We start from the raw sequence: 12,719 nt of genomic DNA on the forward strand, positions 1-12,719 counted from the left end.
GCAAGCAGAGCATCACACTCACGTGTGCAGTGGGTGAGGTTGGGGCTGCTGGTGTGGAAGGGCCCGGCTGTGGCCCTCACTGCCACGCTGTAGCGGGTGCCAGGGCTCAGGCTCCTCAGGATGTGGCTCCTGGCATTGCCACCCAGCACCGTGTGCCCGATGGAAGTGCCGGACGCTGCAGCATGGACATCCACCAGGAAGCCTTCTGCCCCTCGGCCCACCACAGCCCAGGACACCACCAGTGCTGAGGCTGAGGGGCTGCCCAGGGTGAGGTTGACAGGGGCCAAGGGATCTGGAAAGCAACAGGGACACGGTGAGTCCTCCTCCTCAGCATTGAGAGATGGCTGCTGTGCCTGGTTCCTCCAGGTGGTGGGCAGCCTGGGCCAGAGAGCCTCTGGAGAGAAGCTTGGGCACAAAGGGGCAGGCAGGGCACATGGCTTTGAGCATATCATCCCTTGGGTGTGCAGCTGGATGTGGCAGGGGAGATACCCAGAGCCTCTGGGGTGGATGGGGGGATTGGCTCTGTGTCCAGGATGGAGTGAGGGCAGTGAGCAGAAAGGTGGGACCATTCCATAGAAGCTGTGGGCATGGCTTGGGATGGGGAAGGCGGCAGTGGGTGCTCTGCAAGGCTCACACTGGAGCCCTGTGCCCAACCCAGCCCAACCCATCAGACTCACATGTCCATTGGGTGACGTTGATGGAAGAAGCTTCTAATGAGCCTTTCACAGCAGTGACCTGCACAGCAAACTTGCTGCCTGCCTCCAGGTGAGTCCAGGTGGTGTTCAGGGCATCTGGACTCAAGGTCAGCACCTGAATCCTGCTCTGGGTGCTGAGGCTATACAGAGCAATGCGGTAGTGGTCCCTCCTGCCTGGGGGTTTGTTCCAGGATGTGTAAAGCTCTGAGGAGCTGCCTGGGTTGGCAAGGCTCAGGTTTGTTGGTGCAGCAGGAACTGCAAGGAAAAACAGACCCATGAGTCAGAGAGGAAAAGATGCATTTCTGAACAGGCAGCCAACTTGGCACAAGGAGGCTGTGAGAGGCAGGAGGTGACTACAGGCCAGCTTCACCAGGAACCAGGCCGGGCTGCCCTCCTCCCCTCCTCTCCCCTTCTCTCATTTTGTCCCCCCAGGTGCCACCACTGCTCCCATTACCCGTGGGTGTCACAGATGCTGACCTGTGCAGCTGGTGATGTTCTTGGGCAGGGAGCGGTAGGGTCCAGCCACTGCCCAGATCCCAACAAGGTAGCACGTTCCTGCTTCCAGCTGTGCCACGGTGACATTGGTGCTGTCCTTCCCTGCCTCCAGCTTCCTTGGTGGTGCAGAAGAGCCCTCCTCGAGCACACTGAGCAGGTATCCATCCCTCTGTCCAGGAGCAGCCTCCCAGTGCACAGCCAGAGCCCAGGCTGTGCTGACAGGGCTGGCAGACAGGGAACGAGGAGGCAGAGGGACTGTGGGAGAGAAACAGTGTCACTGGGGACTGACTCTAGTTTGGGAGCTGGATGACTGTGGGCATCCAGGACAATGTCTAAGGGAGCAGGGGAGCTGTGTTTCTACCAGTGTAGCCGATGGCAGTCTGGGAGGAGATGCGATGAGGCCCAGCCTGAGAAATGATCTCCACGCGGTACCGGGAGCCTGGCAGCAGCCCGTCCAGGTGGAGCTGGGTGACACCACGGGGCACAGACACGTTCCTGATGATGGACAGGGACTCAGCCACTGAGAGCTGGACCAAGTGGTCTCTGCCACCTCCGGACTCCACCCAGCTCACGTGCAGCTCCTGGGGATTCCGGCCAGGCTGGACACTCACGTTAGCCAGGGACAGTGGATCTGGAGGAAAGCAGAGCATGGACACCCCGTCAGGTGGTGGAGGAGCCACAGCCCATGCATGCCCATGCATGTCCCCAGGGTGCTGCTGGCAGGCAGGTGCTGAGAGCACTCAGCTCCCAGGGAGCTGCTCTGCTCCACAGACAGGGAGCAGCCAGCATATAGAGGTCTCTGTGCTCACATCCCTCTCCCACCAGTCCCTGGCTGGCCTTGAGATCACCAGGCAGAAGGTTCAGCTTGACTGGGGAAAACCTAAGCTGGGGAAAAGGGTCTTTTGGGGCCCAGCAGTGAGCACACAGCACCTAACCTGTGGCACATGCTCTTTCTTCCAGGACAGGGAGAATGTGGGTCTCACCACCCTCCACCCAGAAAAGTCTGTGTCACTGCCAGTCTTGCAGGCAGTGCCAGGATGTCCCATCCCTGCAAGAGACTGGGAATACTTCTGACTCACATGTCCACTCAGTGGCAAAGTGTGACGAAGATCTGTATGGGCCAGCGAGGACAGTCACCTTCAGGAAGTACTGAGTGCCAGGGGACAGCCCCAGGAATGTGAAGTTGTGGATGTTTGGCCCCACTGAGGTGTTCCTCTGTGCTGCGTGGCTCTTGCTGTAGAGCTGGAGGTGGAACTGGTCCACATCACCAGCAGCCTTGTCCCAGAAGGCTGAGAGCCCCATTGGGCGCCGGGTGTTGGTCAGCGTCACGCCGGCCGGAGCCAGGGGGTCTGAGAGAGAAGAGACAGGCAGGCAGTGAGAGATGGCTGCACACACCTGCCCTGGGCACCCTCCACTGCCTGTGCCTGCTGGGGTTAGGTCAGGAGTCAGTCCTGGCACATCAAACCAGAGCAGACAGAGCTCCTGCTCCGCAGCAGACACAGGAGCAGGTCACCACCTTCCCCTGGGGACATCTGGAAATGTTTTCTGTTCAGTGATGGGTTCCTCCTGCACTGCAGACCCTTCTACTTCCAACATGGCTGAACGTGGCTCCATAAACCTCCCATTTTGTCTGTCTCTGCACCCCTGTCCCTGGTTTCCCCCCTCCCCACCCATGGGCCCCCCTCATGCTGTGAGTGCTCTGCTCCCTCAGGCAGGTGTGGCTGTGATCACAGGGTGAGGTGGGACTGTCACACTCACATGTCCAGTCGGTGGCTGATCGCACAGGGGAGCTGTAGGGTCCAGCCACAGCAGCCATCTCCAGTGTGTACTGTCGCCCAGGGACCAGGTTCTCCAAGGTGACATTTGTCCAGTCAGTCCCTACAGTCACATTCCTGACCTGCTTCTGGGACTTGGTTTCCCAGAGGGTCCCTGAGTAGCCAGTGCGGCCAGAGGAAGCTGCTCTCCAGGAGGCTTGCAGAGAGGTGCTGTGGCCCCCATTGCTGAGGCTCAGCTGCTCTAGGGGCAAAGGGTCTAGAAAAAGAAAGGTCTAGAATCACCTGGCAGAAGTGCAACTCCAAATGTGCTGGGGCAAGATTCCCTTCCCTGGGAAAAACCATATCCAGGTGCTTTGAGCACATCAGTTTGGCAGGGACTGGGTCAGCACAGTTCAAACTGGCACAGAGAAAAATTTGTTGTGGTGCTGGAGGAGGTGGTGGGTACTGGAGGGTGGCTCAAGGCTGAAGCCTGAGCAGTGCCACAGGAGGGTGGGCCAAGGAGGAGATGGGCACTGGGCTTGGCTGCCCCTTGTGATTGGCAAACAGCAGGGTCAGACACATCCAGCAGCACCTCTGCCTCCTCCTGAGCCTTTTGCCCAGGTATTGGATGAAGCTGTAGAAGATGTGTGCTGTCAGTGAGTGTCCTGAGGCACAACACCAGGGGAAGGGCAGGATCCAGGGGAAGGGCAGGATCCAGCGGGAAGCCGGGGCTGTGGCACTCACATGTCCAGTTGGAGATGCTGCGGGGTGAGGATGTGTAGGGCCCAGCCACAGTGCTGACCTCAAAGGTGTAGAGGGTCCCAGGTTGGAGGCCTTTGTAGGTGAAGCTCGTGACACCTCTGAGCAAGGAGCTGTTCTTCACGGGGTGCTCTGCAAGGCTGAGGGCCAGCAGATATCCCTCCCCCATGGCCTCCTCCCAGCTGGCCAGCAGGCTGTGGGGGCTGCCCTGGCTGGACAGGCTCACACCAGATGGTGCTTGTGGCTCTGCAAGGGACAAGGACAGCACAACAGGGCAGTGCATCAGGCGGGCAGATTGCTTTCATGAGATATTTTCTGCTTTTCAGATTGCTCCAGGTGACCCTAGAGCAGGGGGGTTGGACTAGATGATCTCCAGAGGTTCCTTCCAACCCTAACAATTCTGTGATTCTGTGACACTGCAGCTGTTTCCATCCCACACAGGGGCAGCTGGGGCTGCAGGGAGAGCTCTTAGTGTCCCCAGTGGGGCGGGTGCTTCCCCACAGTGTACAGCTCCAATCCTCCCTTCCCAGAGGGGCAGCTCTGGGACAGCACCAGAGCCACTTGTGTGACTCCACAAGTCACCCAGGAGAGACTAGGCACAGAGAGATGCTGATGTGGGGGGGCTGGTGGTGCTTCCCTGCCCACCCAGCTGTGGGGAGCAGAAGGGAGGAAGCTGCCTGGAACCTGCCAAACACTGAGTCCAAAAGGTACTAAGCAGGACCTGCCCTTGATTTATGCCTGATGCTGGCACAAGCCCACCCAGGACCTCTGAGCCCAACCTCACCAGGAATGTGGGGAGGCAGATTTTGCTGCTCTGATCCACAACCTACTCTTGAGACCTCAGGTGCCACAGGTGCCCTGTCCCTGAGCCTGCCTCGCCCCCAGCCCCCTCCAGGCAGCAGCCCCTTCATCAGAACAGCCCCCAGAGCCACACAGGGGCTTCCTGCTCACCTGTCCAGGCTGCTGTGCTGTGTGCTGATGCCCGGAATGGCCCTGCCACCACCACCACCTGCACAGAGTACTGCTGGCCAGGGCTCAGCCCGTGGAAGGTGACGTGGTCATTGTCCCCACCAACGGAGATGTTCCTCACGGGAATGCTGTCCTCTCCCTCTAGCAGTGTCACCAGGTAGAAGTCCCTCTGTCCCACTGGGATGCTCCAGCGAGCCTGCAGGGAGTTTGGCTCCTCTGCACTGCTCAGGGTCACGTTGCCAGGGCTCAGGGGGTCTGGAAGGAAATAGGATGGTGTGAGTCAGGATTGTGGGGTGTTCTGTACCTCACACACCCCTGAGCCTCATTCCCAGCAGGATTACATCCAGCCTCAGACATCCTTTTGGAGCATGCCATCTCCACTCCCCAGCACAAGCATTCCTAGACTAACAGAATCCAGACAAAGCTGGCAGACTTGCTGGGAAATTCCTAAAAGTCTCCCTCCACTCCGTTCACATCCACCATGAGCTTGCTGATATTCCCAGGAACTGCCTGGACAAAACTCCTGGCCAGATGCCCCTGGCTCGTGTATCTGGCACAGGGGAATTTTGTTCAGAGGAGCAGGTCAGAACTGCAGACAGCAACAGCAGGGATCAGCCTCACTTCAGAGCAGAAACAAACCAGCTGGTGCTGTGAGGCCTTCCAAAATCCCATCTGCAGAGTCAGCAGGGAACTGGCTCCAGCCTCCCGCACTGGCAGGTGGAGCAGGAAGGAGCTGGAGCCTTGGCAGCTGGTGGCACCCAGGTCCTCCCAGCACACACCTGACCAGTGTCTGGCCAGTGCCACAACAAGTCACTGGCCACAGCAGCTCTGAGTCTGCAGCTTGGCACCTCCATCATTTGAGGGCTAACACTACCTTGGTGTTTGGTGTGAATCTGCTCTGCCCTCCCCATTTCCCTCCTGGTTTTGCTGGAAACATCTGGGAGAGCAAGTTTGGGAATGGAACTGTTCACTGTGCTATGGACATGATGTCAGCAGCAAAGTCCCCCTCTTTCAGGGCCCTCATCAGCCTGAGGCCAGAGCAGGGAGTGGGCTGGGGGAATGGTGCAATAGTGGGGTCTGGGAGGGCTGCCCTCACTGTTTTGACCTGCCAGAGGCTCCTGGATTCCTTGGCTGTATTTGCACAGTCCCATCACATTGGGAACATCCAACAGGATGAGGTCATCAGGTGCTACCACAACATGCCTTTGAGCGCAATCAAAGAGCACCAGAAATCCATTTCACAGAATCATAGAATTGTGAAACAGTTTGGGTTGGAAAGGACCTTAAAGCTCATTCATTCCACCTGCCCCACAGGGACCTTCCACTATCCCAGGTTGCTCCAAGCCCTGTCCAGCCTGGCCTTGGACACTCCCAGGGATCCAGGGGCAGCCACAGCTTCTCTGAGCACCCTGTGCCAGGGCCTCCCCACCCTCACAGGGAGGAATTTCTTCTAACATCTAATCTAAATCTCTCCTATTTTAGTTTAAAACCATTCACCTCTTGTCCTATCACTGTCTGCCCATGTAAAAAGTCTTTTTTGCTCTTTTCTAAGCCCCTCCAGTGGCCTCCAGCTCAACCCAGCTCAACTGCTGCCCCCTTGCCCCACTTTTTCTGCTGCCCATGTACAGCCCTGAGGCACATGAGAGCCAAGCAGCACTGAACACCAGTGGGATCTGCTGCATTTCCATCCTCCTCCTCACAGAAAGACCACAGGCTGCTCCCACTGCGTCCCAGAGAGAAGCAGGCCAACACAGGGAATCCACCTGCTGAAGGGATTCACTGGCCCCACTGTAGCAGTGCCCCAGAGCTGGTCCAGGAGCAGCTTTCAGCCAGATCCAAGCAGAAACGCCCTGTGCATCCCAGGTTCTGGCAGACCTTTGGATTCAGAGGCTGGAGCAGAGGCAGGGAGAAAGCTGGGGCCACTAAGGTCATACTCACATGTCCAGGCAGTGGCATTGGGTCCCAGCACGGTGTAGGAGCCAGCTGTGGCCCTGAGCCCCAGCCAGTACTGAGTGCCAGGGTGCAGATGCTGGAAGGTGTAGCTGCTGAGGCCCCTCCTGGCTGACAGGGTGGTGGTGACCGTGTGGGTGAGGAGGTTGCGGAGCTCAAGGTGCAGCCAGGCAGCCCCTGCAGCATCTGCCCAGGAGGCCACGAGGCTGGTGCTGGAAGCTGGGCTGAGCCTCAGCTGGGTGGGGATGGAGGGAGCTGAGGGGAAGAGCAGGACACAGCGAGGTTCAACACAAGCTGGGGGTCCCTGGACCCTCCTCTCTCCCCAGGCCCCCTGTGCCCACAGCTGCTCTCTATGGCATGGGGGCTGAAGGTCTGGCAGGGGCCTACTGTCCCGCCCGTGTCCCCTCCCATGCAGGTTGGGGGTCCCTGAGGTCTCTCCACACTGTCATGTTCTCTCAGGCTGCAGGGCAGAAGGAGTGGCAGACTGGGTAATGCAGCATTCCTGCAGCTCTCAGCAGCCAAGAGACCAACATCCCCACACTGCCCCTCTGCCTTGGGAACACACAAATCCAAGCTGTGGGTGCTGCAAGGCAGGCCCAAGGTGCCAAATTCTCCCCTTGGCCCAAACGCTGGGCTCACAGTGGGGATGTGAAACACTCCAGCTGTTCCCTACTCTACACAAGCTCCCTGTCCCAAACCTCGAGACCTCCCCTTGCGAGCCCAGCACATGTGCTGCATCCTTCCCACCAAACCCTTCCCACCGCCCCTCCCTTCTCAGGCAGCCACACCCACCACTGCCTACCTGTCCACTGGTGGATACTGGTGCTGGCCTGGCTGGAGCCAGCCAGCGTGCTGACCTTCAGGGCATACTCGCTGCCAGCCAGCAGCCCATCGAACAGGAAGGTGGAGGCGCTGGGCAGGAGGGACACATTCCTCACCAGGGTCTGGGAGTCGCTGTGCCACAGGGCCAGGCGGTAGCCGTCGTGCCAGCCATGCCCGTGTGCCCAGACTGCTCGCAGAGAGGCAGAGCTGCCAGCACTGCTCAGGGTCAGGTTGCGGACAGGGGCTGGACCTGCATGGGACATGGCACAGGCAGAGCTGGCTGCTGGCCTGCTGACCTGGCAAGCTTCTCACAGGCTGGGGGAACTTGCCTTTGCCCGGTGAGGTGCTGCCAGCCAGCCCTACAGGACCCAATCACAGAATCCTGAAATGGTTTAGGACCATAAAGCTCATCCCGTTACACCCCCTGACATGGGCAGGGACACCTTCCACTATCCCACTTTGCTCCAAGCCCTGTCCAACCTGGCCTTGGACACTTCCAGGGATCCAGGGGCAGCCACAGCTTCTCTGGGCACCCTGTGCCAGGGCCTCCCCACCCTCACAGGGAAGAATTTCTTTCTAAGACCTGATCTAAACTTCTCCTCTGACAGTTTAAAACTGTTCCCTCTTGTCCTGCCACTATCTGCCCATGTAAAAAGTCGCTCTTTCTCTATTTTCAAATCCCCTTTAAGTACTAAAAGGGGCTCTCAGGTCTCCCTGGAGCCTTCTCTTCTCCAGGCTCTTCCCCAGCTCTTCTCTTCCCCAGCTCTCTCAGCCTGTCTCCAGAACAGAGGGGCTCCAGCAAGAACCACCAAGCACAGCCCCATCACCTCCCTGACAGCTCACCAACCTCCCATGGGCTGCACCATCCCCTTGGATCAGTCTCAGCAGTTACTCTGAACTGAGCAGGGAGGCTTGGTCAGGGCCAACGCATAAAGATAAAGCCATTGTCACCTGGAAGCTCACCTGCTGACAGGTGCTGTTCCTGCTGTCCCTCTGGGTCCTGCCACCTGCCTTTCTGTGAGGAACAGCTTCTGCTTCTGCCACTGCCACCTGCCACCAGCCCTTCCACCGTCCAATCTCCTCCCTCCAGCTCTACTCTCCTTTGCTAGGTTTCCCACCTTCACCTGCACTGATTTACTCAAGAATCTTCTGGAGAGGTGGAGGCAAGGGCTGCCATCCCCACCTGAGCCATAGAGCCACCAGCCCTGTCCCCTTCCCCAGCCGTTGGCACAGAGCAAGGCCTGGGGGTGAGCAGTGATTGACAGAGATGTGCCAAAATTGTGGAGCAAGTGCTCCTTCCTTGTCACTATTTCTAGACCTCCAGGCATGACAATTTCCACCCCTTAGCTCTCTGCAAGCCACATCCTGGGCTGGTCCATCATGAGCTCCATTATTGTAGGAGGAGAAGATACAGCATGAGCCCAGACCCTACAAGGTGCAGGGGCAGGACCCTTCCTCCATCAGGATGAGGGAAGGACACCTGGGACTCTGGAGACAAGGAAGGACCCTAGTTCTTGTGAAAATGAGGAAAATCCCAACCTCCCCACGGACCAATAGGACTCCAAACAGCACAACACCCTCCTAGCAGCACAATGATCACTGGTAGGAGCACTGAGACCCTGGGGAGCTCTTACTTGTCTGTGCTGTGACAGTCTGGCTGGTGGTGTCCATGCAGGCCAGGGTGGCTGTCACCTTGATCTCGTAGTGTGTGCCAGGGGTCAGCCCATGGAACCAGAAGCTGGTGGTGTTGGGTCCAGCTGACCCATTCTGCTGCAAATTGCCCGGCCCCAGGGAGGAGAGGGTGAGCAAATATCCCTTGGCACCTCCCTCTGGCTCATCCCAGGACAGGAGGAGGGAGTCTGATCGGCCATGGTCGCTCACACTGACGTTCAGGAGGGCACCTGCAGAGGCAAATCGAAACTCTCAGCAGGGAGTGGTGGTGCTGGGTGCCAGCCTGTAGGGCCAGCTCCCAGCCACCCACCCTTGCTGGGGCACTAGCCACCACGCTGACCCCAAGGGCTCTAAACAGCCACCATGCTGACCCCAAGGGCTCTGAACAGCCACCATGCTGACCCTGAGGACCCTGAACAGCCATGACCTTGACTCCAAGGGCTCTGAACAGCCTTTGGGAAACACAAGAACATTCAGAAACCTTCATGGACTCAGGTCAAAGGAAGATGTCAAAGAGGTGCTCCAAAGCGTGGAGCATCTGCTCCTTTAGAGAAAGACCAGAAGGCTTCAGGTCATCATGTGCTTTGTCTAGAGAGTCCTGGTTTAAGGCAGAGAAGTTCCCTGTCTGGGTATAATCCATTGCTCATCACCTTGGTTGGCCTGAGCCCCCCCAGAAAGATGATGAAGGCTCTGGGTACACTGTGGAGAAGCAAGACAGTGGCCAGTTAGGGGGCAGGAGGAATATGGCAGTGGGGCTGCTGGCTCCCTGCAATAATCTCTGCCTCTGTGTGGGTTCTGACAGAGGAGGGGGCAAAGGCTGCTTTGGGGGGATCCAGACAATGCGTCACCCCTGTCCTGCCCAGTGCAGAGGTGGCATGGGAGGAGTGGGACATGGAGGAAATGTGTGGCAGACTGGCCCCAGCCCCTGCTGAGGTGTGTCCCTGCCTTGGTTGGGCTGCAGCAGTGAGGTCAATGTGCTGGGGCTGTGGGGCAGGTGCTGTGGTGTCCCAATGGAGTGTCTGGGGACAGGGAAGTGGCACACAGGGCTTGGCCAAATTGGTGGGTCAGTGGCCAAACCTGCTATTGAATCCCTGCCCTTAGAGCTGCTCAGGAACCACCTACACAACAGGAGCCAGGCAGAGCCTGTCTGTCAGGGCCAAGCTGGTAGCATGACCAGGGCAGGGTCCATCTCTGCCTCCCAGTGTCTCCAGCAGATTGTTACACACCCCCATCCTCAGCCTTGCTGTCAGTCATGGAATCATTTCGGTTAGAAAAGCCCTTCAAGAGCATTGAGTCCAACTGTTCCCCCAGCACTAACCCAAGCCCCCAAGTGCCACATCCATGAGCTCTCTATTGCTCTCAGCCCTTGGGAAATGCTAGGACAGCTCTAGTGCTAATAAGTCACTTGTGTAATAATTAGCACTTAAAATTTATGGCATGCAACATGTTGTGACAGAGTTACACAGTGAGACAGCATGAACCAAGCACAGTGACTGCCCAGAGGTCTGCCTGGGGACAGACCTCCTTTACACAGCCAGAGAGGAGCAGTGCAGGGTGAGCCCAGGGCAGGGACACCTTTGGCACTGTGCAGGATCTTTGTGCATCTTTCCAGAGCTGAACACTTCCAGAACTACATGCAACTTCTGCTCCATGCAATGCTGTGGTTTGGAGCGTGCTGGTGAGGGCAAAGGGACAGGAGGACATCAGATGGATATAAATAGGAGCACGCAGTGCCCCTGGGAAAGGCTTTTTCAGAGCCACCCCAGAGAAGTTCAAATGCACATTTTGGATCAGAGTGCTCAGGAAGGGCTAGCTGAATGTAGCTGGGTGCCCAAGGGTGAGGTGTCTATAGCTGGGCCAGCTGCCCTGGGCCACCCTCGTTGTCAGCAGACAGCCAGAGCACAGCTGACCTCCTGCAGGCAGCCCACAGCACTGTGCCCTGCCTGGAGTTCAGGCAGGGATGGTTTGTTGCTGCAGGCTCTTCCTTCTCTCCTGAAGGTATGAGCTCTCAATCCATGCTTCTCTGCTTCTCTTGAGCTTCCACCAGCTTCATCACCTGCCTCCCTCTGTCACCTTCCTCACATCTGCAGCACAAATGTACCTAAAATGGGCCAGAGGCCCATGACCCCAGCGCTGCTCATGTCCCCAGCGCTGCTCATGTCCCCATTAACCACATCACAGCCACATCCAGGTGCACCCCATGCCCTGACAGGTGCCTGGGGATCATCCAGGGGATTTCTCACAGGCACAGGCTGATGCCATGTGGGCACAGCACCGGCTCCAGGCCCACAGCAGTTGTGGGGCTGCCTTACAGACTGTCATCTACCCAGACTATGATCCTACCCAGGCAAATCCAGGGCTCTGAGCAGGGTACCTATGGCTGTGCTGCTGCTGCTGAGCCCACCTGGTGCAGAGAGCTCTGGAGCCTTGTTGTCTCTCACAGTGCCCCTCACATGGCTGATCACTGGAGAAGCATAGGACTGACTCTCCCCCTTCCCTGGGCATGATCTGTAGCCTGTAGTTAGTCTAAAGCAGAGTATTTACATATCTACTCTTAAATCCAAGAGTCCATCTGCTCCTCTCACCACTCCAGGCACCCCGAGACCATCCCACCCCCCTCAGCCTGGGAACCTCATTGCTGTGACTTACCTCTCTCACCACGAGCATCTTGGCCCTCCAGCCCTGCTTGTGCTGTGTGGTTGCATCCCTCGCCCTGGGGGTTGAAGGTGTCAAGTGAGAGGGAGGCAGGATGAGGGGGGCTGAGCTGAGAGCAACACCTGGGAGAGGTGCCCAGTGCCAGGCACAGCTCCCACCCCACATGGCATCTGTGGGCTGGGACCCCTTTTCCTAGGAGAGCCTGGGTCACTTCTCACACCACCTCCCTTAGGCAAGGCAGGGAAACACACTTGGCAGATGCAGCCTGTGGGCTGCCCTGGCCTTTTGCTCGTGTCCTGGGGCTGCAGACCAGCACGGGGCCATGCCCACAGGGGAACACAGCACCGAACCAGGCAGGGCACGGATCTGGAGAGGGAGGAAGGGAGTGAGCTCTGGACAGGACCTGGCTATCCCATTCCCTCTACAGGCACACCTCCTTCACATGATCATGGGGAGAGGATGGAGGGACCCCAGACCTCAGTCCAGCTGCCACCCCCCACGGGCAGAGCAGAGCCCCCGGAGCCCCCAGCACCATCCCCCGGCAGCGGGGACACCCGTTCTCTCCCAGCCTGCTCCCAGCAGGGTGTGCCCGGCTTTGGGTTGGCGTCAGTTCCCCCCACGTTAAAGGAAATGTTTCTGCCCACTCCCTGTCCTGCAACAAGCCACGGCAAAGCCATCGTCTTCCTGGCGTTCTTTCCCCTCGGCTCTGCGGGCGAACTCGTTCTGGCTCCCCACCGATCGCGGGGCTTTGGGGAAAGCAGAGCGAAGCGGCTGGAGACCCCTGGGAACAGCACTGCCGGGCGAGGAGCCGCGCAGCCACGGCAGCAGGGACACGCTGCGGTCCCAGGAGAGGGGCAGCGGGGCAAGAGCCGCTCGGGATGGCCAACGCCGCTGATGTGGCTCTGGGCACGGCCAGGAACAGCCGCAGCCGAGCGGGGCAGGACGGGCG

General features: G+C 58.5%; 1 protein-coding gene across 4 annotated transcripts in view; it reads right to left on the reverse strand.

Moving 5' to 3' along the window:
* Nucleotides 1-12,719, reverse strand: part of LOC146426871 (receptor-type tyrosine-protein phosphatase V-like) — a 40,693-nt gene that overhangs the window by 21,806 nt on the left and 6,168 nt on the right. For all 4 annotated transcript variants that reach the window (XR_014856649.1, XR_014856650.1, XM_085083259.1 and 1 more), the window contains 12 exons: nucleotides 11,765-11,828; nucleotides 9,079-9,345; nucleotides 7,425-7,694; nucleotides 6,611-6,877; nucleotides 4,655-4,927; nucleotides 3,689-3,949; nucleotides 2,949-3,221; nucleotides 2,270-2,539; nucleotides 1,552-1,821; nucleotides 1,173-1,445; nucleotides 678-950; nucleotides 23-292 (listed from right to left, as the gene is read on the reverse strand). Coding sequence is in view for 2 of the 4 variants with exons in the window: in XM_085083259.1 (XP_084939385.1) it covers nucleotides 23-292; nucleotides 678-950; nucleotides 1,173-1,445; nucleotides 1,552-1,821; nucleotides 2,270-2,539; nucleotides 2,949-3,221; nucleotides 3,689-3,949; nucleotides 4,655-4,927; nucleotides 6,611-6,877; nucleotides 7,425-7,694; nucleotides 9,079-9,345; nucleotides 11,765-11,828 (3,031 nt within the window). In the remaining 2 variants the exon portion in view is untranslated. The remainder of the gene's footprint in view (nucleotides 1-22; nucleotides 293-677; nucleotides 951-1,172; nucleotides 1,446-1,551; nucleotides 1,822-2,269; nucleotides 2,540-2,948; nucleotides 3,222-3,688; nucleotides 3,950-4,654; nucleotides 4,928-6,610; nucleotides 6,878-7,424; nucleotides 7,695-9,078; nucleotides 9,346-11,764; nucleotides 11,829-12,719) is intronic.

Source organism: Lichenostomus cassidix, chromosome 26 (assembly GCF_008360975.1).
Source record: "Lichenostomus cassidix isolate B80296 chromosome 26, HeHo_3.0, whole genome shotgun sequence".
NCBI lineage: Eukaryota > Metazoa > Chordata > Aves > Passeriformes > Meliphagidae > Lichenostomus > Lichenostomus cassidix.